We start from the raw sequence: 26,691 nt of genomic DNA on the forward strand, positions 1-26,691 counted from the left end.
ATTGATCTCACAGTGTGACTGAACAGCGTGTGTGCGGCGTGGTGACTGAAGAGAGCACAGGAGTCTCAGAGCGTGAGTACTGTGGCTGGAGGGAATGCCCGCGTTACCCGGACATTGTGGTCGTAAAGTCGGTCGGTCGTAAGTTGCATAGGTCGTAAGTCGACGACTACCTGTAGAGCATTACGCTCTCAACATACTGGCATACTGATGGTACCTAAAATATATAAAAAGTAGGACAGGGGCTACAGCCTTTAACTATCAAGCCCCTCTATTTTGGAAGCACCTCCCTCCCTCAGTTCGGGAGGCAGACACCCTCTCTTTATTTCAGACTAGACTTAAAACATTTCTTTTTCAAAAATTCTGCAATTAAGGCAGCTTAGGTTTTTTTTCTTATAGACCTACACAGCTGGAAACTCAACATCCAAACTCACTGAGCTCCTCTCTCTTCCTTCTTCTCTCTGACCATCTCTGTTACTCCCCCTCCTCTCCGACCTCACTCTCCTAGTCTCCAATCACACCCTACCAACTCAACTTCTACCCTGGAGTCTATGTGCTCTATGTCCTTACAGGTTGTCTCAGGTTCACCCCTCATCCCCCCATCCGCTGTGGACCTGCTCTTCCCATCCCACCAGTATCACTCCTCACCTAACCATTGGCTGGGGTCCTGCTGCCTCTTTCCTCCGTGCCACCATACTGTTCCACCAATCATCTGCCCATCCGCTGTGGACCTGCTCCTCCAAAACCACCAGTATCACCCTTCATCTATCCATCGGCTGGAGGCCTGCTGCCTTTCTTCCTCCGTGCAACCACACAGTCATCAATGCAGCTGTAATTGTGCCTTGAATTTACCAACTACATGATGGGGAACATGTATTGAAGGCAACAATCCAGGAGCCTGACTTTCTCGCCCCATAATCAGTGCTTGCAACAAATCGTCTAACTATAACCATAAAGACACTGACTCTATCTAGCCTATCCCTCACTTTCTCTGTCTCTCTTTCTCTTACCCTGTCCTTATCTTCATTTTATTTATTTTCCACTCAACTGGTCAAGGCGGGTGGCCACCAAAAAGATTCTGGGTCCTGCCCGGAGTTTCTTCCTCAACGACAGAGTTTTTCCCCGCCACTGTCACTTATGCTTGCTCTTGGAGGATTCAGTTGGGTTTGTATGTCTATTAAAACGCTTTGAAATGTCTGTTGCCATTATTAAGCGCTATATAAATAAAATTGATAGCTGAGACCAACAAGCTGATTCACAGTACAGCAACAGTAATCCTCTAGATGCTGGGATATGACATCAATACAGTGCATAACAAGAAATTACCCTACATAAAAGAGATGGTTAGAGGCCAAGGTATAAAGGTGACACGGAGAAAAGTAAGCCACCTGGCTGAGCTGCAGAAAGGTAATTTGGTCAATATAGGGGTATCCAGGAAATACAAAATAAAAGCTCCCCATACCCTAAAACACTCAAAGCTGCCAAGCAGAGATAACAGCTCTGGCTACCCGACTGAAGATATACACCAAGGAGAAAGAGGCCAGGAGAATAAATAAGACCTTCTCAACTCAACCAGTAAAGGTGTACTCTCAGTGGCAGGGAAATAACAGCAGCCGGTAAGACCTACCAAGAGCTGAAGTGGAGAAATACTGTTAGGGCACATTGGAAAGAGAAGCATCACACAACACCGATGCCCAGAGGCTAGTGACCTGAGAACTGACCACAGCAGCCTCCCAGAACAAGAACTGGGAGGCCGAGTCTGCGCCCCAGCCTACATCCGAGTACACACCCCATCCTGCATCCGAGTCCGCACTTCAGCCTGCGTCCGAGTCCGCACCCCAGCCTGTCTCTGCGCCCGGAGCCCAGAAGGTTCCCACGCCTGGATTCCAGCCGGTTTCTGAACCTCTTCCCGACCCTGGGCCTGAAATCTATTCGATTTTGGAGCCTGATCCCGACCCTCCCCTGGGACCGTTTAGGGCAGGAGGAGAGACAAACTTGTGGGCGGAGCCCCGTCTCCACACCTATTGCTCATCTCCACACCCGGACTCGATTGGACTGATTAGCCTGAGGCTTTATAAGCTGGTTTAATCTTCTGGTTTGTTTCCCGATTGTCTTTGTACTTCTGCATTTCTTGTGGTTGCTTGCTGTTCACTTTGTTTTTCATTAAAAAAATGGATGACAATCTCTCCATTGGTGTTCTGCATTTGGGTCCAAAACCTTCCTGTCATGACAGAAAGGAACAATCAACACAAAAATGCTTTAAACAGTCGATAAGAGTGTGGGAAAAGGTAATACGGATAGAAGGTGGTTTAATATCTGAATGGGGAGGGTCATAAACTTTTAAATTACCGTAAATAATAAAATAAATGGTTCGTAGCTCTAACATGGAATTCATTAATCACACATGGTTCCTGGAAACCCCGCAAATAATGAGGACGCCCTGTATTTTAGAGGAAATTATGGCTTGTCCGCTTGACTAGGATCCCATAGATGGGGTTGCAACATTAATTCACAGAGAATTAAACTTTTTGTATCGTGTTCAGATGTCCCGTCATATCCAGACAGTTCTATTTAGGATCAGTACTGGTTCACTTCCCAATCCATACACACACACACACACACACACACACACACACACACACACACACACACACACACACACACACACACACACACACACACACACACACATACACACATATACATGACATAGTCCATCCTCACATCTGCGGCAGCACTGTGTGTTTTGCTCCGTTCAGTTTCTTTCTTTTTTTTTGCAAACGGTAGTTTTTCTATACAATGTGGGAGATCCTCCGTGCGCCTCTCCTTGAAACTTTTATGCCAGTTTTGCTGTTTCCCTGGAGATAAACCCATCAGACTCATCAAGAAGGAGTTCCATAGGATTGCAGGTGAATTATGTAGAAATTTGATAAATAAATTTCAAAGTATATTCTCTTAATGAAATTGTACTGCAACTTCAAAATTGGATCAGTAACTTCTATTTCTTTTAGGATTTCCTAATGTAATTGGCTGATAGATGGTACCCACATTCCCATCACACCCATGAAGGTACATGTAGATTGACTACTGTTTCAACATGTTAAAGACTGCATCAGAGATTAACTAACATCTGTCCAGATCATGTGTGATGCTGCAGACTACATTTCTGACGTGAAGGTCTGGGTCGGTTCTTGACTCAAATATGTATGATGAGTCTTACCTGAGCAGCATACTGTAATGGGGTCAATAACCTAAAGATTTCCACAATAATTCACTTGTCTACATCTTTTAATCCATTCTAATGAATCCACTATACATTACAGGAGAGTTTGATGTTTTTTTTGTTGGGGGACATGGGTTACCCATGCCAACCGAGGCTGCTGACCCTTTATTCTGATCCAGACACTCAAAGGAACTTCAACTGGGTTCACTGCAGGATGAGAGTCTGGGTGGAGATGACCATAGGCCTGCTAAAAGCCCATTTCCACTGCCTACGTCACATGAGGATGATTCCTGCTCTCCAGGACGGCAGAACAGTGACAGACACCATCTACCAGAATTATTTCAGAGTCACCACCACCACTGCGGGCAATATAAACATACAGTACACATTTCTTTTGGTTATCTTTATTTCCTACAAATACAATGTTAGTTTTTGTAACGTTCTAATAGCTAATGTTCTAATAGCTAACTTAATTCACCTGTGACCATCACCCACCTCTAATTTGTGCTCCAGTTTTTATATGTCCAGACCTGCCCTCCTAATCTGAAGGTCCTAGTGAACCATTTCTATTTTCTGTGTTTTTTTTAGAAAGTCATTTCTACAAAGTTCTTTAACAGAATACATGGGAATACATGAGGACAACATATGAATTGCATATGAATTCCACAGAATGAACCGCTGGTGGTCACGGAGCGTATTTCACTGTGATAACCTGTGCACTCAGGATCCTTCTGCTACTGTCCTTGCCCTGTTAAAAAAATATGAGAAGATGTTAATACTTCAGTGGATGCTAAATGTCACACTGTATTGAAACAGGCCCGATATCTTTAGTACATTGTGTACTGGTACACTGATACTGCAAAATATTAAATGGTGACTAAAAAGTAATTACACTACACAAAAACATACTGTATAGTGATATTGATCCACAAATCTCACATTACCTCAAGGAAATAAAGAATTGTTTGCAGACATGATTCCTAGGAGGGTGACCCCATCCCCCCTGGTTTTAACATCTCTACCAGCGCTAAGACTGTCACTTTTTTTTGGTGGTTACTTTCTCAATGCAAAGTAACGTATAAATGTATTAATTCATTAATCTTATTTCATTCATTAATTCTGTGATTGTCTGTTGTTCATTTAATTTTTATGCACTTTGACTTAAAACAAATTTTAAAGTCGAAGTCATGCATAACTCTTCCTTTAAAAATTTGTTCTAAATCTGTCACACCAGGCAGAAACCAAATATATTTTAGAGAAAAGGTAATTCAGAATTTAATATGAAAGGGATGTCCGCTTTGTCCAATATGATTGAGCTCTCATTATAGTACAGGTTAATACTTGCATCATCGGGAAAGAAAATATATGTGAGCGTAGATAATAAATGTGGTGTGTACATGTGACATTGGCATCGTAATGAAAAGTATTGTATTTACTGTCATTTACATAATTAGATTTAGTCTTGTATCTAGAAAAACATGTTCTGGAGATGAATGCAATAAAAAAACTGCCCAGCTGAAGTTCCTGTAAGCTGCAATTCCTACAGTTTATTAACTGTCACCTTCAAAATGTGGGAAACATTAATAAACTGGCTCGTGTTTACTTCACAATCATGTGATTGTGTTTATCTCAGCAGAAAATCTGATCTGTCAGTCACAAATATAAAAAAGAAACATTTTCCTGCTGATTTTTTTTCTCCTTTTTACAAGAATGTACCGGAGTCTACCCTATTCCACACAGTGGGCCCGTTTCATGAAGGCAGGGTTAACAAACCCGGAGGTAAACCTGTGGTTCTGGGTTGACTTACCCTGAAGTTGGAAAACCAGGGATTTCGGTTTCACAAGGGCTTTTCAGGGTTAGTTTTGTTAATTCAGAGTAAATTGACCTGCAGTTTAACAGGCGCGACAACTGTAAAAAAAATCATCATCAATTGAGCCCCGATTCGACGATTCACCAAGAAGACGGACGAGACGCGGACCGCAGCTCACTTTGAGGACATTTTCAGAAGAAGGAGGAACAATGTTGCAGCTGGAAAGAAGAGGGAGATGGTATGGGTCGAAATTTCTGCTCGAGTCAGTGCCTAAGTTTAAATGTAGCATGTTGTAATAGGTAAACAGCTTGAATAATAGTCTATTAATTTGTTTTACTTAGGCGTAATCCAAGCGGGGGAGAAACGCACATGTCAGCAACTGAGAATGAAGTATAAAAACATCATTCACACAGGTCAGACATCTCATTAGGGATTCTCCGCTTCCACATTTTTTGATGTTGTACAGTAAATATTAAGTGAATGTTTGACTTTTCAGTTGTTTTACCGCCAATATAATGCTCTTTTCATGCACATAAATGAGCTCTCATCTATATCAAGTTTTGTTAAATAAGGAAATCTATTTAAACGTTTAAATTTTATGTAAATAAAACAGTAATTGGCATATGCTCATTACAAAAACAGTTGAGAAAAAGAATACCATTGTGTTTGACTACATTATATAAGAACTGAAATTAAGAGCTGGCATCTAGTTCTTTTGCATGGTTTCCTTGATAAAGTAATAGCCAAAACTGATTTACTTGTTACATCAACATCTGTGGCATTGTAGTACTTATACTGTAAGTGCTTTAAAGCATTCCAGGTTTTATTTCCTGTCTGTTTTAGTCACATGATAAACACAGAAGTTACTAATTTATAAAAAGAAAAAAATAATAATAAGAAATTGAAAAAACAAACCTGTTCTAATATTTTATGTTACCAATTGATCTAGTCCCATTGCATAACATTCAATACAGTGTGACATTTAGCATCTACTGAAGTATTAACATCTTCTCATACTTTTTTAACAGAGCATGGACATTAGCAGACGGATCCCAACTGCACAGGTTATCACAGTGAAATACGTAGACGCTCAGTGACCACCAGCGGTTCATTCTGTGGAATTCATATGCAATTCATATGTTGTCCTCATGTATTCCCATGTATTCTGTTAAAGAACTTTGTAGAAATGACTTTCTAAAAAAACACAGAAAATAGAAATGGTTCACTAGGACCTCCAGATTAGGAGGCAGGTCTGGACATATAAAAACTGGAGCACAAGTTAGAGGTGGGTGATGGTCACAGGTGAATTAAGTTCGCTATTTGAACATTACAAAAATTAACATTGTATTTGTAGGAAATAAAGATAACCAAAACAAATGTGTATTGTATGTTTATATTGCCCGCGGTGGTGGTGGTGACTCTGAAATGATTCTGGCAGATGGTGTCTGTCACTGTTCTGCCGTCCTGGAGAGCAGGAATCATCCTCATGTGACGTAGGCAGTGGAAATGGGCTTTTAGCAGACCTATGGTCATCTCCACCCAGACTCTCGTCCTGAAGTGAACCCAGTTGCAGTTCTTTTGAGTGTCTGGATCAGAATAAAGGGTCAGCAGCCTCGGTTGGCATGGGTAACCCATGACCCCCAACAAAAAAAACATCAAACTCTCCTGTAATGTATAGTGGATTCATTAGAATGGATTAAAAGATGTAGACAAGTGAATTATTGTGGAAATCTTTAGGTTATTTACCCCATTACAGTATGCTGCTCAGGTAAGACTCATCATACATATTTGAGTCAAGAACCGACCCAGACCTTCACATCAGAAATGTAGTTTTCAGCATCACACATGATCTGGACAGATGTTAGTTAATCTCTGATCTTTAACATGTTGAAACAGTAGTCACTCTACATGTACCTTCATGGGTATGATGGGAATGTGGGTACCATCTATGCAGCTGGTTACATTTGGAAATCCTAAAGGAAATAAATATAAGTTACTGATCCAATTTTGAGATGGCAGCACAATGTCATTAAGAGAATATAATTTATTTAAATTGAAATACATTTATTTATCAGATTTCTACATATTTCACTTGCAATCATTTGGAACTCCTTCTTGATGAGTCTGATGGGTTTATCTCCAGGGAAATAGAAAAACTGGCATAAAAGTTTCAAGGAGAGGCGCACTGAGCATCTCCCACATTGTATAGAAAAACTACCGTTCGCAAATAAAAAATAAAAACTGAATGGAGCACAACACACAGTGCTGCCGCAGATGCGAGGATGGACTATGCTGTGTATGTGTGTATATGTGTGTGTATGTGTGTGTGTGTGTGTGTGTGTGTGTGTGTGTGCGTGTGTGTGTGTGTGTGTGTGTGTATGTGTGTGTGTGTGTGTGTGCGTGTGTGTGAGATGGACCGATCATAAAGAGAATTGTCTGGATATGACGGGACATTTGAACGCGATACAAAAATATTTAATACTCTGTAAATTAATGCTGCAAGTCCACCTATGGGTTCCTCGTCAAATGGACAGGCCCATTTTGCATCTAAAATAGCTGTAAAATACGGAGATATTATAAAACCAAATGTCGATCAAACTCTATTGGAAAGAACAAGTAAATAAAGTGGTGTGAGCGGCTGTGAAAGGGGGCGGAGTCAGAAGAAACCCTGGGTTTGTGGAATAAAACCTGATCCAACCAGGTGAGCTTCAAAGAGTCTGTTACTGCGGTAACAAACCCAGAGGTTCAGTTTACCTTGCTTCATGAAACAGGTCATGGTTACTGCTCTAACTCCGGATTAAGTTACCTTCTTTGGTGAAAGCGAAAACCCTGGTTTTCCCTGATTTCAGGGTTAACTTATCCAGGTTTTCCACTAAACCTGCTTTGTGAAACTGCCCCACTGTCCATTGATATTAAGGTCCCTCTGCAACCTGCCCATCAACAGAGCAAGAAGCGAGACATGACGTAATTGAGATATTTTGAAACAAACAAGTCATCTGGCAGCAAAAAACAAAAAAACGAATGTTTTTTGATTATTTCTACAATGACTAAACAACACATAAGATATATTACATTAGACCGATAGATAGACGGACGGACGGACAGACAGATAGATACGTAGATTAATTGAAACATTCAGGTTACACTTTAAAAAGTAAATATAATTGGAGATAATGGGACAGGGAAAAAAACAATTTCAATTGAAAAGGCAGACCAACAGTAAACAAACAAAACCTATATAGAGCAGACAAAAAAGTATAAATGAAAGTCAAAACAGCAAAGAATATCTTCCAAAATAACTCACAAGGAGAATGCTTGAGGCTACACAGAAAGGGTTTGTTATACAGTGAACTTGCAAAGACACAGGGAAAGGACATGAACTAAATACACAGAAAACTAATTTGGGGACAGGTGAAGCTAATTGGGGGAAAAAGGGTGCGAAAACAAAGACAGTGGAAGGTGAGACAGCAAAGACTTGGAGAAAAAAACATTTAAAAACAGACCATGACAGTGTCAAAAAGATATGGAAATGTTACTTTCAGGCTGGAATGCTGGAATGGTTTTTTATCATGCTACTCTGATAAATCTTTAAAGACTTCCAGCTGATTCAGAACAGAATGTTGTGGCAGGTGTTCTGACTAGAACAAGCAGAAGAGATCACATCTCTCGTCTCTGCTCTGGCTGCCTCTAAAATCACAAACAGAGCAGAGCTAGAAACCCTCCTTCTCAAGTAAAAGGGCGTTTTGGTCAGGTGCCACCATTCCTTCAAGAGTTTCTTTGGACCCTTTCACTTGACTAACACGTTCTGCTCCCATGATGCAGCATTACTTGCGGAGCCAAGAGTCTCCAGAAGCAGGAAATAAGTATTCCGTTATTAGGCTCCTCTCCTATGAATTGTTCAAGACTCTCCAGAAAACCTGCTCTCATAAAATAAAGTTTTACTTTTTGGTAAAGCTTATGGTTAGGGCAAGCTGAGGATAGCCACCAGTTAGACCCCTGGAGATTTGGACTGCTGGGATGAAAGTGAGCTTTGAATTTCCCTCTAGTGATCAATAAAATATATTAACTCTGATTCTGTCTCATCCTGCTTTTCTCATTTTTTTACATATCCATGCACTTTTAATCTACATTACTAAATTGACTTTTCTCCAAAGTCTTTGCAAATTGTCAACTTGTCATCAACTGAACATATTTTTATTCTTGTTATTGTTAATGTCAAGCCTATGGTCATCGTACTTAATAAATGCTGCTTTTTCCTAAATTAATTCTGTCATTTCTTTAGTTTTTTTTGCTGTATATCTTTGTGCAAACTCTCCTTTCTCTCTAACTCAACCCAGTCAGCCAAAGCTAGGTGGGTTCTAGCCACCCACCTAGAACCCATTCTTTTACCTGTATGACCCACTGCTGGTGATTGCAACAGCATTGCAAGAGTAATTTATTACACGTGATGCTGTGTTTTATGTACAAAAATGCATGCACAGAGAAAAGTAATGAGTCTGAGATCATATGGATTTCTACACCGTAACCTGACCAATGGAATAATCTTAATGACTCAGTGAAAGACAGAGGAAGATAAGAGTCTCAGTGGTCTTAGATTGCATTTCAAGCATCATGACCAAAAGCGTGATGGTTTAGAAATAACCCAGGGAACATGAAGACAGAAATGGGAAACAGCAAGTAGATATTTCTCAAAATGCCCACACCCTGCTTTGCTATTGATTTGGTGTACTGGTGGTGATTGTATTCTGGACATGAGTCTCCTCTCTTCTGTTTTAGCAGACATTGATGCATCCTAGGTGATTTAGAAGAAGTAGGTCACCATTATCCAACATGGCAATGATTACAAAATTTGCACCAGGACTGACGAAGAATTATTCAGAAACATCTGATCTCATGCTGGATAGAAGTTGATGATATTTTAAACTCAGACACAGAGTGTAACTTTAACAAAACCCTCAAACCACCACATCGCATACATTTGCAATGCTGATATGAACATTTTAGCATTTAGTCACCCTTGATTATCCTTTCGACATGCAGCTGCTGACATTATGTTTGCTTCAAGCCATTTCCAAAATTTTACTGGCTCCAAATATTATGGGAATTTACAGTATGCCCTGCTTCTACTGAAATTTTAGTTTTGCAATCCAACATAATGGAGACAAAACATTTTATAGACTAAAATCCTGTGCCATGTGGTCGAGTAAATTCAAAAATTGTACTTAGATTTATTGAAATTATTGCTAATCCAGACACAAAATAACACTTAACTTTTTCTACATACTGTAACTGTCTACCTAATATTAATTGTATAATGTAATAATACCTGTCCTCATTTTTTAGAGGAGAGGTGGATAAGTCTAATCGACGGAGGGCCAGTTGTCAAATGCTCTGTCTGATATGAGCCATGGCAAATTATTTAGAAAAAAAATACAGCAGTACTTTGAGATATGATCAACTCGATATACCAAGATTTTTGAGATACAAGCCGTTGCGCTGTACATATTTTTCTTCGACACACAAGCAAAATCAAAGATACGAACAGTGCTTCAGGACACCAACCCAACATCAGCTGAGATTGCGTCTCGTTCTTTCCCATGTGTTCAGCACTAGGTGGGACCGCATCTCGTTCTCTTTTGCAGAGTAAAGACAGAGCTCATTTGCGCTTGTGAATCTTGCATGTCTTTTCATACTCAATAATTGTTAACGTAACTTAAGGTCCCTGACAAAAATCTTGTCACCTATCCATTTTATAGAAACAACATTTAACCTGACATTTAATTAATCCAGATGTGAAAGTTAAAACTCTCCAAAATGATCTCTAATATAAAGTCTTAACATAAATTTGCCTCACTCAAAAATTGATAGTTCAATTAACTCAGAAAGGTCCCATTTTGGCGTGACCAGTCTTGTTGCCTTGTCATACGATGCACCCAATCCTAGATTAAAGCCTCATCTGCAATCAATAATTGATAAATCAATTAGTGGGTGTGTATAAAAGCAACCAGAACACCAGACCTTCACATCAGCTGCAACTTGACCACTGAAAACATGACTTAGATTCATTCAAAGTGTCGATTATCACAAGGATGATGACCAGATCCACTCCTGAGGTGGCTGGCACATTCAACGTGTCTCAACGTAAAGTACAAAGAGTAAGAAAAAGATCTGAATGGAAATGTTTTCGACAAGCCCAGGTTCGGAAGACCCTGCAAGACAACTGCTCGCGAGGACCGTTTGTTGGCTCAAAAATCCAAGGCCAGCCCCTTTCCACTGCAGTAGAGCTCCACCAGGCCTGGTCACCTCAAGTCCCTTTGTCAACCAGAAGAGTTTGTAGAATTCTGTCTTGAAATGGCCTTCATGGTTGAGTCAGTGCCCAGAAACCAGCACTGAACAATAAATAATTTTAAAAAATGTGTGACATTTGCCAAGGCTCACAGCTTGCTAAAAGGATAGACACTGGAAAAGTAGTAGAATGTGGATTTGTCCGTTGAATGTTCAGTTGAATTACATTATAGCAGCCGTAAATATCACAGACCTTAAGTTTGGTGGTAAAAAAGAAAAAGTTTGGGAAAATATCCAGTATGGGGGTGTGACATTTGAAGGGTGGAAGGAGATAACAATAGTATAAATTATCAAGAAGTATTAGCTACTTCTTACATTCCAAACCATAAAAATGGGTCAATTTTCAGCAGGATAGGTCTCCATTGCATACTTCCACCTCTATATCCAAGATTCTCAAGATGAAGAAAGTCAGGGTGCTCCAGGACAGGCCAGCCCAGTCACTGAATATGAACATTATTGAGCATGTCTGGGGTAGAATGAAGGAGGAAGCATGGGGGATGACACAAAATAATCTTGATCAACTGCGGAAGGCATTTAAGACTGCTTTCTTCGCTGTTCCTGATGTCAATAAGATGTATGAATCATTTTCAAACCGCACCGATGCAGTCCTTCAAGATCATGGGTCATACATGATTTTATATATGAATCTCATAACTCTACTTAATTCACTGATGTCATGCAACATATTTTTGTATATGAAGTAAGTTATTTGTTCAATTTTCACATTTTTCACTGTAGGTGACAAGACTTTTGTCTTACAAAATTCTGAACTTTTTGTGTTCAGTAAATGATCAATCTTTCTTCAGTGAAGCAAATTATTTTGGCATAATAGACATAATTTGGGATGGGTTCGGTGGCACAGTGGTTAGAGCTGTTGCCTCACAGCAAGAAGGCTCCAGAAAGGTTTGAGTCATTTCTGTGCAGTTTGTATGTTCTTCTATTGTTTCTACAAAATGTATAAGCAACAACACTTTTTTCAGGGACTGTACATATACTGTAATCAGTTATGCAGAGGTAAAGTATGCATTCCTATTGGTTGATAAAAAAAAAAAATCCTCCTAATTTTGTGAATTTAGAGTTTTTTAAAAGACTGGAATGGATTAAAATGATTGTTATTTTAAATGAGGAAAATCTGTTTGAATATCAGATCATTTGACTTGCAAGCTAAGTCACAGAACAAGTCAAACTTGTATCTCCAGAATGAATATGCTTATAATGTTTTACCTTGCAAAGAGTTGCAGTATACATAAAATACTTGCTATTATTTTAACCTTTTATTTCTGCAAATCACTTCCTTTTGTTTCCTTAATGCTGTGTCAATGACACAAGACTAGGACAGATAGAAAAGAGGGCATGTCAGCATCTTTTTTCCTACCATGTATAAAGAGCATAAATGTATGTTTGACATCCTACCTCTAAGTAGACAACCCAGGGCATAACCAGCGTGGCCACTAGAAGGTCAGCAACGGCAAGGCTGACAATTAAGTAGTTGGTGGTGGTCTGTAGAGCTTTCTCTTTGGACACAGCCATGCACACCAGCACGTTGCCAAAGACGATGACAAAGATAAGCAGAGTAAGCAGCATGGCATAGTAGTTGTAAGGATGCTTCTGGTCTCGATCAGTTTCATTGAAGCTCCATGTTCTGTTATCGTAGAGACTGTCATTGGAGGCATATTGTGTAAAAACATCCATTAGCTGTGAGTGATGAAGGCCGAAAACAGGACCTGTAAACATGCAGACACACAAAGAAAAAAATGTCATGTTTTAATGAAATTTCATACTTGTAAACATTTGCTACAAGTAAATAGAGAAAAAAGAGCTATGGGATCTCTTACTCCCGTCTTCACCCAGTAGTCTATCGACCATATTATCATGTCATATTAGAGGGATACCATCCAAATGTTCGTATGGTGATGTGAAAGGCTTCTTCAATATTCCCAAACTACAGCCAAATGAAAAGAATCTGGCTTATTTAATTAAATTCAAATCAAGACATTCAGTAGTTAATTAGGAACTGTCAGAAGTTCAAGCAACTGCTGGAAAGTGGCCAGGAACTACTTAAATGCAAGGTCCCTTCAGCACAACATAGCCAGTATAAACTTTTTTTTTTCATTATTTTTGGGAAAATGGGCTCATCTCAAAAGAGTTTTCAGGAAAATTAAAGTCTTTGTTAGAACTTTAAAAGTACAGTGTGTTTAAAAGTACAGAGTTTTCTTGCAAACAAACAGCTGTGCTCAGATAGTGATTCACATTAAAACATTCTGTGTGTCAGCAGCCCAGCAAATGCTCTTCACCACTTTTCCATTATAGTGAAAACAGTAAAGACAAAATATAAAACGTACCCATCTTATTTTGATTTCTTTGCAGCTTTCTTATTCAATGCCTTTTAAAAGTACAAATTGCCACATTTGTTGACACATAACCACTGAGTAATGATTTGTGCAACACTTTACATTGCTTGGATGACACAGTTGCCTACAGAACCCTATGCAGACGGAAAGGTATTTAAGAAATATCCCCCATGTGCATGGTAGTAAAAGTCTGGGGGAATACTTGTTAAAGCCTTGTTCAAGAGCTCTCCTTGTTGAATAAAACTCTATAGAGCAGGGGTGCCAAATTCACTATTTGACCTGCCTATATTGCAGGTCAAATAGTCATTACATTTATTTTTCCTGCAATATTTTGACATGAAAAAGTCAATTTTAAGAGACTATAACTTCTTTTCTGTCAGTAAAATGGATTAGTGGTATAGACATACCTGGGATAGGATATTTTTGCATGCTGTTTAGGTGCTGCAGTTAACAGGTTTGCACTGAAAAACAACAATTGTTGTTTCCAATGAATGTCATTTTGTTGAAAATATGTAAACAAGAAAAACACAACATCATGTCAAAGGCAAGACAATACAAATGTAAAGTAGAGCCGTGGACAGACAGATATTTAATTAGTGGTTCTGGTGGGGAAAAAAGTAGATTAAAGATGTTTACAGTTTGGTGGTTCAGAAGCCGGTTATTCATCAGTGGTGTGGTTGCTGGTTCACTCTGGATGCAGGTCAATAGCATAGCCTTGGATGTAACACTTATTTTTATGGCTGCTCCATTAGTGTGAATGTAGAATGTGTAATGGGTACTTGAAAAAGAGAACACTTTACTGGTTGCTTTGATATATACAGTATGTGTGTGTGTGTGTGTGTGTGTGTGTGTGTGTGTGTGTGTGTGTGTGTGTGTGTGTGTGTGTGTGTGTGTGTGTGTGTGTGTGTGTGTGTGTGTGTGTGTGTGTGTGTGTGTGTGTATTGTACATATATATCACATCTTTTTAAAATTAAAATGAAAAATAGACAGGCACGCCTTAATACAAAACCAAGGTTTATTTAGGCACTTTCTTAGCACCCTTCTAGATTAACATGTATGTCGTTCTCCATTTTCTGAAACTCCATTTGTTTCCCACTCACAGCTTAAATGGGTTTCTAGTTTTTCAGGCTGTTTCACCTGCAGACTAGAATACACTTTAAATCCCCATCTACCTCTGACCCATTTTATCTGTGCATATAATTCCATCCCCACAAACCAGCATATAATTTCCTACCCCTACTTTTTCCTTTATTCATGTTGTGCCTTTACCTTATTGTGAATGTAAGGTTATGAGTGTTTGCCATCATTATTCACGTCTTTGAGCATGGCCACAACTGCAAAAAACTGAGGGAGAGCAGACAATGCGTCCATGCATAGCATGAAATCAGTACGTTTTGCTCACTTAAAAGTCATTCACTGTGGGCATATGCTATTAGTAACTGAATAAAACAATTACTTCTTCGACCTAAAACTTATCAACACTAATATTTATAAAATTGAGTTAAAATTAATCGACCTATAGACTGACTTCCTGAGTCACTCTTCTTGGTTGAAGGACATGTCCAATTGTTTTTCCAGACTGATGTCAAATACTTGGTCATGTGAATATTTCATGAAGAAAATATTATGTATGCTATAATTTCATACTCCTTCAAAAACTAATGTAGTGCAGCATTTCCTTATTTAAAGTACTATTTTTGTCCTTCTCTGTTCATATTCATATTTTAGAAGTCAAAATTAGAAGTCACGACACATTGCACATACACTCAATATAGTAGCCTGCTAGCCTGCCACTTGCTAAAAAGATTATAGAAGATTGCAGCAAGATGGAAATCTCACCACTTCCGCTACACCAGACACATCATTTCATTTCTGGATGATATTTATTTGGAGTTATCAACTACTTGATTAAATGAGATGAAAGTAATCTACACAACCGGTGCAGTACAGCTGCCTCACAGAAATATATCACAAAAAATGATCTTGTCCCCTTAACCATTGTATTATAAAGTGATTTAAACTTCCCAATGTGTGTATGTTATGTGTTCATGAATACATGTTTATGTATTCATGTTTACATGAATTTGTAACAGGATCAACATCTCTACCAATATTCTACATTGATGTCTTTCTTTGCAATTGTTTTAGGTCTTTTTAATCTTGGAAAAACAATGCTGATGATGATGTGATATACTGAAATGCTGATTAAACATGATTATCGGGGTTACTTTTAGTACACATGCAAGTTATCCTTAGCAAACAATGACGCTTAATAATCTATATAGATTCCTTTTCAGAAGGTCCAAACAGTCTCTCTTTTTCAAGGACATACTGCACTTGGAAAGGACGGACTTGCTTTGCAATTCGTGAATATTTTATAAAGGTTGGCTTTGTATAACCTAAAGTATACCTCAATGTCACTGCAATGATTACATTACTGAACAAAAAAGATCGTATACACATAATTTAAACTGTGGATTTGACTAAAAACCTGAAAAAGTCATTACAGTATAGGAGTGTATGTCTAATGTTTTTACTTTAGAATGTTGTTACATTGATTATGAAATATTTAAAAACAAAAATCAATTAAATAGGCGCACGGATATCATATTAACATCCAGGTGTTGAAACCACATGTAAACAGTATAAATACTATATGTATGTTAATGACATAGTGCAAACTGCTGCATCAAAATTTGAGCACTGAGCATTTTTTGAGAACAGAAGGTATTTAAATTAATGACAAAAGTTACCAGTGGAAAGCATAAAATGAGTTCAGTTCACAGAAAAGAGAAATGTGAGCAGAAAAAGAGAAAGAGCAAGGGAATATGTGAAGGAAGAGTGCACCATAAGAATGCAGAAGCATTGCTCTGGGGCACCAGACTGTGTGTGTATCCTGCAGATGCCCTGTGCTGTCTAACCTTATTTATTTGCCTGCTCTACTTCCTTACTTACAGTTCTTGAAATCATTGTCACTGCTGGCCTGATAGTTGCTGCTTGCTTATAAACCTCTGCTCTTTCCTGGATTCAGTGTCTTCTGTTCTTTAAATGTGTCCTCTGTGACCTGTGCCTGTTTTTAATAATATTCATGTCCTTCTCGACAGGTAAGTGAGATGTCAGGGTCAACGAAGAGGAGCCTTCATGGAGTCTTCAATTGGATGCCAGCAAAATGGTAATATACATTACAGTCTAACCTATTTTAATGTAGTGCCCTATGGAAGCTATTGAGTCCCTGCAGTGCTTGACCTGTTCATGTACTGCTGCCTGCTGCCAAAGAAATATCACAATCAAAAGAGAGGACAGGAGGGGAATGTGAGGAGAAGCAGGAGAGACACTAAAGGAGACACATGGAAATACACTTTCGTTTGTGAGACAAAAAACACCGACCTAAAGCAGAAATGAGTTTTGGATATGGATATAAAGATAACAATCGTGGCTCCACAATGCACTGGTGACAAGTCTGGAGTGTATCCCGCCCCTCGCCCATAGGCTCCAGCAACACCAGTGACCCGCAAGGTAAAAAAGTGGCTGAAGGCGAGAAGATTACGGTTGTCTGGTCTTCAAGGAAATGGAGGGATGGATAACAATGGGGGTCAGATGGTTCAGATGTGAGGCAAAATATTGGAAAGTCTGGAGCCAGGATGATATACAAGATTTAAAGTTTTGAAAGGGTTATGTCTATTTACATTTGAAGAATGTAAACTGTTTGTCCAAACATGTACTTCTGTAAATCTACCTGTGCTGCACTCTCAATGTAAGGGGAAAATTTGGGGAATAGAGTCTCATCGCTGACATGGCAATAGGTCCTACTTTGAGTGACCAAAACACCAAACAGATAACGAACTGATTTGAAAAATCCATGATTGAGTCAAAATTATTCCAGTGCTGATTTTGATCACAGACATGACCAGTGATTGAGAACCATGGTTATTATTATTTTAGAACAGTATTATCAAAGGAAGGAAGACAGTGATATCCTCTGAAAATGTGTCTGATCATTTTTGTAAGATTTCAAGGATAGAAAATGCCCGAAGAAACTTGGCCAAAAGGAGCTAAATTCTAAGACAGTTGATATCTGAGAAATTGGCCTTGCGCCTAGTCTGGTGTGATTTTGTCTGTGAGATTAATTCATGGCACTGGGCTAACAATAACCCCAGAAATAAATAGCAAACACAAAAAGAAGTAAACCACATCTTCAAACTGAAGAGTCCTATTTGAGACAGTACCATACATAGATAACATGTTGTAAAAATCTCCCTATCCACTATTCCAACTGTTTTAGGAATGTATAAATCATTTACAGGAGGTGTATCAACACTAAGGGAACCAGAAATGTAGCTATAAAACAAGGATAAGTAATGGCTTCTATGTATGCTGGAGTAATTCAAAGCAATAAATAAATAATAAACAAAGCAATAGATTTAATATCTTAGTAGGTGATAGAATTTTATATTTCATTCATGTTCTGAGATTGTGCATTATTGATTTTCATCTGAGTCAGCCTCTCAATCACATTCTAGCCTTTCATTTCACATTCTCACTTCCTCAGCATCATTCACTGTTTTTCTCAAAGACTCCACCAGATGTCCTCACATTTTCAGTCCTTGTCCCCATCGCCTGGCTGTCACACCCAATTACACACCTGCTGTCAGCACTCTGCCGTGACCTGACCGAATCTGTGCATTTTGTCACCTGTTCACTCTTCAGTCCACACCATACAATTCCCATTCACTGTTTGCCAGATGCTCTGTTGTCTTGCCATGCGCTTCATGTGATGACATATCTGTTTTTCTACAGCAGTTTATCCTTAATATGTGGCTAGGTAATTTTTTTTTTCTAGTTTTAGACTGATGGCTGTTAATATGGCAGGTGTCTTGGAAATTTGCCATGTGAGTGGGCTTCTTAACACCACTGATTCTCCCCTTGAATCTCATGTTGCTTGCTTAGAGCTAGATAGATTTCACTTTACATCTTAGCGTGTTAGCCTCCAGTCTGATGGCCTCCAGTCATACCTCAGTTTTTGCATGTCTGATTAAATTCCAGAACTTTCTTAGACCATCTGATCACCCTCTAGTTATACCTTTTCCATCTGTCTTGATCTCTGGCTGTCTGCCTGAGGGTTTCTGGTATAAAATCTAGGAACCTCTCGTTTTCTATGATGTTTGTCTGTTTTTGGTTGCTGTCTATGAATTTCAACCCTTGACTTAGACTTGGACTTTATAGTTTAATTGTTATAGGGCATTGTTGGATTTGATAAGTGCTGCACACATAAACTTATTTATTGATTATTAATATTTTAAAACAAGAGTTTATTTTTTCAGAGATCAAATTGTCCTTTCTAGATAATCTAGTTTTAACTGTTGCCAATCAATAGTCACTTGTCTTAATTTAATAGTTGCCGCAATTTTGTGATTTGGACAACTGCGTTCTTTTCACAACTTATGCTTCATAAATAAAGATGAGCTAATGGTGTCACATTAGGTATTATTTTTGAAGTTCATTTTGCTTTGTCATCTTTTGAAGCTCTGTAATTGGTAATCATTCTCTCTGCTCTTTTGTGGAAATGACTCTTCAATTTGCGTCTATTGTTTTAGTCACAACTGTCTGGGGACATATTGAACAGCCACTGCCAGACACCTGTAAGGGATGTTGCAATCCTCCATTGTTTTCTCAGTTTAGAAGAAAATGAGTGGAAACAGGAGCAGCTGGCCATAAGCTGCTACTTCAGGAAGTCCTCCTACACTGAGAGTCAGATACATGAAATAACCAGGATGTGACTGAGAGCTTTCACTTCACGGATAGAACCTAAGGCAGGCCAGCACGTGTTTTTCATGCTCGATTATACGAACCTGCCAGTGAATTTAAAAAGTGCCAAAGTGATGCCAAAAACAACTCAGATGGACTATTGTAGTTAAAATTATGAGAGAATTGTTGCGCCAAGTTTTGTCAGGATTGTAAGGTACAATACAACAGTATGTGCATGAATTATTTTGGCTTCATCATCTAACACTTTTTCAGGTGTTTTATGTGTTGGAGACAAGTCCTGAAAGTAAACGGAAAGTAAATCATGAAACACCTTTACATTTAATTAAAAAAGAACTTTTCAACCTAAATAATAGTAAGGGTCATTCACCAATATATGAGCATGTACGTATGTATATATGTAAGTTTAAAGTGTAAAATATACAAAATTTTCTAAATGCTTTGCATGTAGTAACAAAAACCTTCAGGTACATTTAAAATATATGTTTGTTTACTGTCCTGTCCTTTTTGATTCAGTCATTTTAACGAAGTGTGTCTTGCAACGAGTTGCACAAACCCAAGGCTTTTTGAGCTCTGTTTAGCAGAAATACTGAAAACCGGGTCATCAAAACAAGTCATATAGATTTAGGTACACAAAAGTGGTGTTTTAATGTGAACTTCTATAAAAACTTATGAACACTGCATGAGCATGTTGCTCTTGAATTATTTTGTCAAAAAGGTAAAAGCTTTGTGCCTTTCAAAAGTGAAAATATGTGTCTTATATACGGCATCAAATAAGTACTGTACATATTTATTTCTAATAGCGCTGTACTTCTTCGCTGTGATACCTGTATTAGCCAGCTCTGCTACACATTATAAGTGCAATGCTCTGTTTTACTCACTTATTTACTGCAACATGAATCATGACCTTAAAAGAAGCAGAATTCTAAGGGGAGACTTTTAGCCTTCAGTCTCAGTGTCCTATTACAAACAAAGACAGGTGATCATACAACCTGTATGTAGTTTTGTTTCCAACCTACTCAGGGGCCCTAAATTTATTTTTTAACAAAAAATATTATTGCTATTTAAGAAATGGTCTACAGAGAAACAGCTGCAGTGTATCCATCATTAAATTGGTTCAACAGTTCTGTAGCCATCGAGGTGTCCTTTGAACTGCAGGCGATTGACCTGTCCTGGATATAATCCTTAAATAGCCTGACCTCAGATTCTACCCACAATCCCTCAGTCTTACATCTAACTGCATGCTCTTATTCCCAGGTGACTCCACCAGCGATCTATGAAAGCAGGCATTATCTGGCCATCCTCTATTTTCACCTTAGTGACAAGGTTTTTGTCTGCATACTGGCCAGATCCCTGGAGTTAGCCAACTAAAGAAGATAAGAAGCAGAATTGAGAGCATCAGTCTTGTACCCAACTACATCCACTTACATGGTTTTGTTTCTAATGCGTTCTCTTTGTTATTTGATAACACAAAGTATTGTTTGAAATATCTAAGAGGGATTCATTACATCACTGTCAGGTTGCTGAACCAGCAAATTGAGTTTGAATCATCTAATTTTTTTTTCAAACATGGATACTACAGTTGTAAAAATATAAAGCAGTAGTTTTTAATTTACTAGCTGTCATATTATCGTTTGAGAGAGCCAATTATAGTTTTACTGAAAGAGAGAAAACCCAATAACGGTGTTTAAGTATGCAATTGAAATCACACAGTAGTTATTTGGTCATTTTTTGTTAAACCTTGCAATAAATTGGGCTATTAATCTCACAATAGGCTCAATTTAATCACCATTTTGGTTATACTGAATTTTTGCTATATTGAAATCTCAATATTCAATTGTAAAATTGCATCGAGCACACATAAATACAGACTTACCCCCACAGTTTCATATCAAACGCACATATGAATCAAGTGCTTTCACAAACACAAACACAACACATTACAGTTCCGTCATTGTGACCCAATAAAGCACAATATATGGAAAGCAAAACCTCAAGCTGATACCATTCTGTCGATACCATCAAAGTGTCTGATGCTACTCTGCGATAGCCTCCTTCCTAATTAGTTTTCTATCTGCCACAGCCCTCTTAGTTGCCAGGTCAAAATCATTGATGTTGGCAGAGTCAATGACTATCTTGTGCATTCCTTTTCTTGGAAAAGATCTCCCTTTTGTTGCGTGAAGAGGGTGGCTATCGCATGTGTGACTGCTTCATACAGACTGGCTGAGTAGGTGGTGGCTGCTGCTGACTTTTATGCTGCTGAAAATAAATCTCCACGTTCAGAGTAGTAATTACTGCATCATTACCATTGTGTTGAAGTCATTTTACCTTTCTCTTTGCCCACATTATCGTAAAATAATTTCTTGTGACATCCTCCAAATGTCTGTAGATGTGGCAGTTTGGTTTGGCATGAGACAAGGTAATTAGCATTTAACATAAAAACAATTGCATGGTAAATGAATGATAATCAACACAGTTGTCTGTTGTTATTTTTTTCATCTGAAAGATAAAAATTCTTTAGAAGCCACAATTTTTTATGCTCTTCGAACCAACACAGATAAAAATATCTCATTTTCAGGAAACTTACATCTGAGACATTTAATATTTCAACTGAGTGTCATGAGCAAGAGGAGGAAGAAGAAGAGGAGGAGGATAAAGAGGAGGAGGATGTGGAGGAGGGGCAAGAACATAAAAGCAGTTTTGTTTTGTTTTTTATTTCAGGATGCTAACACCATAAGAGCTGATTTGACTTGCAAAATTTAAAAAATAACACACAGAACAGATCCATTTATTTGAGCAATGAAGTGGAATTCAGAGTCCACTGGTGAGGGACATGTCACAGAGGCAAGTGATGACAACAAATGAAATTCAGAGGAACGTACAGAAAGCCTCAAGGCAAGTCACACTGAGAGAAGAGAGGAACACAAAGGGCTAGATAAACAATTCTGAGGCATAATCCACAAACCAAAAGTCCTCTGGGCATAAATGCTGGCCGTGCATTAACGTTATTGATACAGAAACACATAAAGGTTATTGGAGAGGTGATTTTCACCATTACTTACTCAACCTAAGCCTTTAAGGTAAAACCATATGTCCACTGGAGGAAAATGAGTGGGGAGGGACACAAACCCTGATCTAATGAGGCTCTCATTAGATTGTAAAGGAGCTCTGACAGAACAAACAGTCTTGACTACACATATAAAACACATTTGATTCGCACAACATTCCTAAAAATTATTTCCCTGTACCAGCCTTTTCTAGAGACACTTTTCCTGCAAAAAGGAAAGTTTGTATTCTCCAGATAATGTGAGAGCACTACTGTATTTGTCTGCAACCACAGTTCTTTAGAAGGAATAAAAAAGAAGCAAATGAGACATATTCTTGGCCATCATCCAACACTGATTACTGCGTAATCATCTCAGGGAGGTTATGCATATCTTGCACAGACCTGGATGGTGCTGGTGGCCTTGGCCACACAAGAGATTCACTGAAAACAGCGGATTCTAATATCACTTGCATTTTGCCCACACCACAGAATAATCCTCACACACTCTCATAGAATCTTTATTAGAGAGCAGGGCAGGGTTAGGATACAATAACTAGGTGGCAACACTAGGTGATGATCCCCCCCCCCCCCCCCCCTTCTAAAGCAACTCCAATTTTGCTTCATTCATGTGCAGGAGGTAGACATGCAGTTTAATAAATGGGTGAAGATGAATTGCGATCAGTAGGCATTTAAATACTTTCTCAGTCAGACACTTTTTCTGATGTCATAGTTTTGAAGCTGCTACGTCAGTCACTGATACGTTTCTCAGTGAGGACAGTTCAGCAAACATTTGGATGGTTAAAAGCAGTAAACACAACACAAAATATACATGTTATCACCAATCTATGCCGAGTTACAGATTATTTTTTTTTAAATTTTTTACTATTGTAATGGCTTCTGTAGAAGTCGGCAGTGACACCACACAGTCTTCCTGTGTGGTGTCTGGTTTGAACAGGTAACACAGATGAATCAGTGACTGAACAGTACAGAACACATAGGTGTGACTGTGACTGTGAATCATCGTTTGTCTCTGTATCCCTGCCCTGTGATGAACTGTCAACCCATTCAGAGTGTGTCCACCAGCTTTCCCAATGTCTGCCTAAGGACAAGCACTTATGGAAAATGAATAAATTATAACCACAACAACAATGGACATGGAAATTGATTTTGACAGATGCTATTTTAGCAATAGTTCTAACGTGTCTCCACTGAGGCAATGGACAAGTAGTTCAGCAGCTACTGTGACATAATAGAACTCAAACAAAAGATGAAATGCTTTTGTTGGACAGTTGGAAAAGAAACATATGATGAAGATAAGTCCTAGAAATAACTTTTATTTAACAAAAGAGATAGATATTTAATATCCAGTCAGAACAGAAGTATGTGTAAAGTAGATGTGTATATGTGCTTCCAATGAATTTATACTCCAACCTCTTCTGTTGCTTTCTTATGATATATGGCAATGCACTGCTTTGGCGTGGAACATCTAATAGACTTTAGGTTTATAAACTGGTGTTACAATACTATTATGTTTTTTTGGTACAATTATTTGAATCTGAGAATATTGCAAATTAAGAAATTATTATCAATGTTTCCGTTAATTTTCTTTTCTAATGTTCCAGTTTAATCATTTGTTTTCTGTATATGCGCCATCTTTTTTTTTCTGCTTACAGAACATTTAAGTAATGGAATGACCTCCCTGTCAATCTGGAAAATCGGCCAACTTCCATATTTTCTTGTGTGAGTTTATTAAATTGATTTTAACTCATCAATCTTGTCAGCAATATTTTTTTTAAAAATCATGACACCTTTTTTTAATTTCTCAATGTATGATTGTGTGTGTACTAGGTTTCTTATGCAGTGTGTTGTAGTTTGTGTATGAATGCCCTCATTCACGTGGTCGGGGATTACAGATGGAAATTATGTGCAGGTAGCTTAATCTGGGTCAAGGCATATTTTCTGTTCTGGACATGGTCCTTGTCATAAATAAACTTAATCACCTGAACATTTTGGTAGGAGGACCTTTTGTCCTTTCTTGAAGTGACACTAATAATGCTAACACTTTATAACCTTACAACACTATAAGTGACATCATTCTTCAAATACTAGTACGATTACTACATTTTACCATTTATTTTACGCAAATATCGAGTGGGAACCGTCTGAATAAGGGTTAAATAAATGTACATGTTGTCTAGTATCTTCTGTAATTTGAGAAAACATGCCAAAACAGAAGTCATTTTATTTTATTTTATTTCATTGTATTGTTTTTTTAATCAGTTTTGTGAACTCATTTTCTATTTTAGAGATTTAAGTGTATACATCTGAGATATACATATTTACACTCAATGTACACTGCTGTGATGCACACTCCATTATGAGCGCAGCAGGATTATAGCATTCAAGGGTAGACACTATGTCCAAATAGCTCACTGGAAGACCTTGATAGCTATTATGATACCATCCACTATTTTCTGTCAGTGTTTTTAAGAGATTAGAATTTGCTAAGCAAGTGTGTGATTAGACAATAATTCATTAAAGCTAGGACCAAAAGGTCACACAGAGAGGAGGATCTGCTTGTTTTGTTCACCAAACAAAAGACTCCCACACTTGAACAAAATGTAATGGAAGGCTCTTGAGAACAAGACAGGCTTTTATTTTGAAGATGGCACACAGACTATAGAAACATGGGTGTTGTATGAGTAATCATTCAGTCTCATCTCATTTTCACCTTTTAATTTTTGGCCTTTAAAACCCTGGGATTCAGGAACAAATACATTTTGATTGAGGAGTGTAGATAATCTTTCTTCCCACACATTCGGGGTTAGACTGTGTCAGGCACCATCTGCTGGAACTGGGGTGATTTGGAATTAGCACTACTACAGAAACTGTGTGTTCCTGTGCCTGGGTCTTCAGATCAATCACATTACAAAAGAAGATCATTGATGATAAATTTCATGTAATGCCTGTTCTTTCTGTCTACAGTTGCTATTTTTTCCTGTTCCTTCCTGTCTCCTCTAATAGCCATCCTGACAATCACTGTGCATTTCATTGGTGTAGATGAAACATTCAAAGAATTAATTCTCCTGAGGACCTGGAAATGAATCTAAAAGTCATTTCCCTGTGATGCTGTCTCAAGCTATATAGAACACATTTGACTATCTCTACATGCACTCATTGTGTGTCTGCATCCTAGCACACAAAGATTTACTAAAAGGTACATGATGTCGTTGGACAGTGTAGCCGTAACGAAATGTGTGTGTGTGTGTGTGTGTGTGTGTGTGTGTGTGTGTGTGTGTGTGTGTGCGTGTGTGCGTGCGTGCGTGCGTGTGTGTGTGTGGTGACCAGGGGTGGGGGCGGGTATGCATGGAAAGGTTCACTGCTCTTTTAGCTTTGACTGCCTGTTGCATCCAAAGACCAAGGACAATGTACTTTATATCAAGTTAAAAATTTGTATTTCTATCTAACAGAGCATCTCATGTAAGTGTTTATAAGCTATTTTAGTCATGTTTAACAACAAGCCAGTCACTTGACACCTTTCTCTATTTGCATGTACATGTAGTCCAAATATAAAGAATTATTTGTGGAGGTGGTGGTGCTGTTCAAATTTTATCAACTGCCCTGTAAGAGAAAGGAATAAAGTGCTGTGTGAACATATCACTACATACTGTAGGCTCTCAAAAATAAAGTGTGACATTGAAGACAATTAGTCACAAAAATATGTATTTTCATTACACAATAACAAACCAATTGTTTTACAGTGTAAAACATCTTCATTAAGGTTTCTTTTGTTACTTAATACATTGCAGTGTTGATGTATAGATTGATAAGTAAATGGAAACACCATTAATGCACACACAAACACACTAGATGGCATAACTTTCTATGACAACCTGGGCAATAGCAATGTTTTGATGGATCTCCTATCAGCTTTTGGACCTAATTGGTTCCTCCACTGAGTCAGGGATGATTCTGGTCCCCAAAGTGTTGATGTATTTGACATGCCGAATGGAGAATGGGTTTCAAAAGATTGGAAATGTAGGCCAATCCAATATAGTCAAAGACAGCAGATACAATAAATTGATTTGTCTTTCAAAACACTATATGACAGATGTGCCACATGCATCAGAGTTCCTAATGGCATACTCAACAAGGC

The 26,691-nt window shown here is 38.3% G+C and overlaps 1 protein-coding gene across 1 annotated transcript in view; it reads right to left on the reverse strand.

Moving 5' to 3' along the window:
• The window catches only part of drd2a (dopamine receptor D2a), a 44,968-nt gene that overhangs the window by 15,970 nt on the left and 2,307 nt on the right, over positions 1–26,691 (reverse strand). The window contains exon 2 of the mRNA XM_068317608.1: positions 12,789–13,099. Within this exon, the coding sequence (XP_068173709.1) occupies positions 12,789–13,067 (279 nt within the window). The 5' untranslated portion in view covers positions 13,068–13,099. The remainder of the gene's footprint in view (positions 1–12,788; positions 13,100–26,691) is intronic.

The sequence above is a fragment of the Antennarius striatus genome, chromosome 6, assembly GCF_040054535.1.
Source record: "Antennarius striatus isolate MH-2024 chromosome 6, ASM4005453v1, whole genome shotgun sequence".
Lineage (NCBI taxonomy): Eukaryota > Metazoa > Chordata > Actinopteri > Lophiiformes > Antennariidae > Antennarius > Antennarius striatus.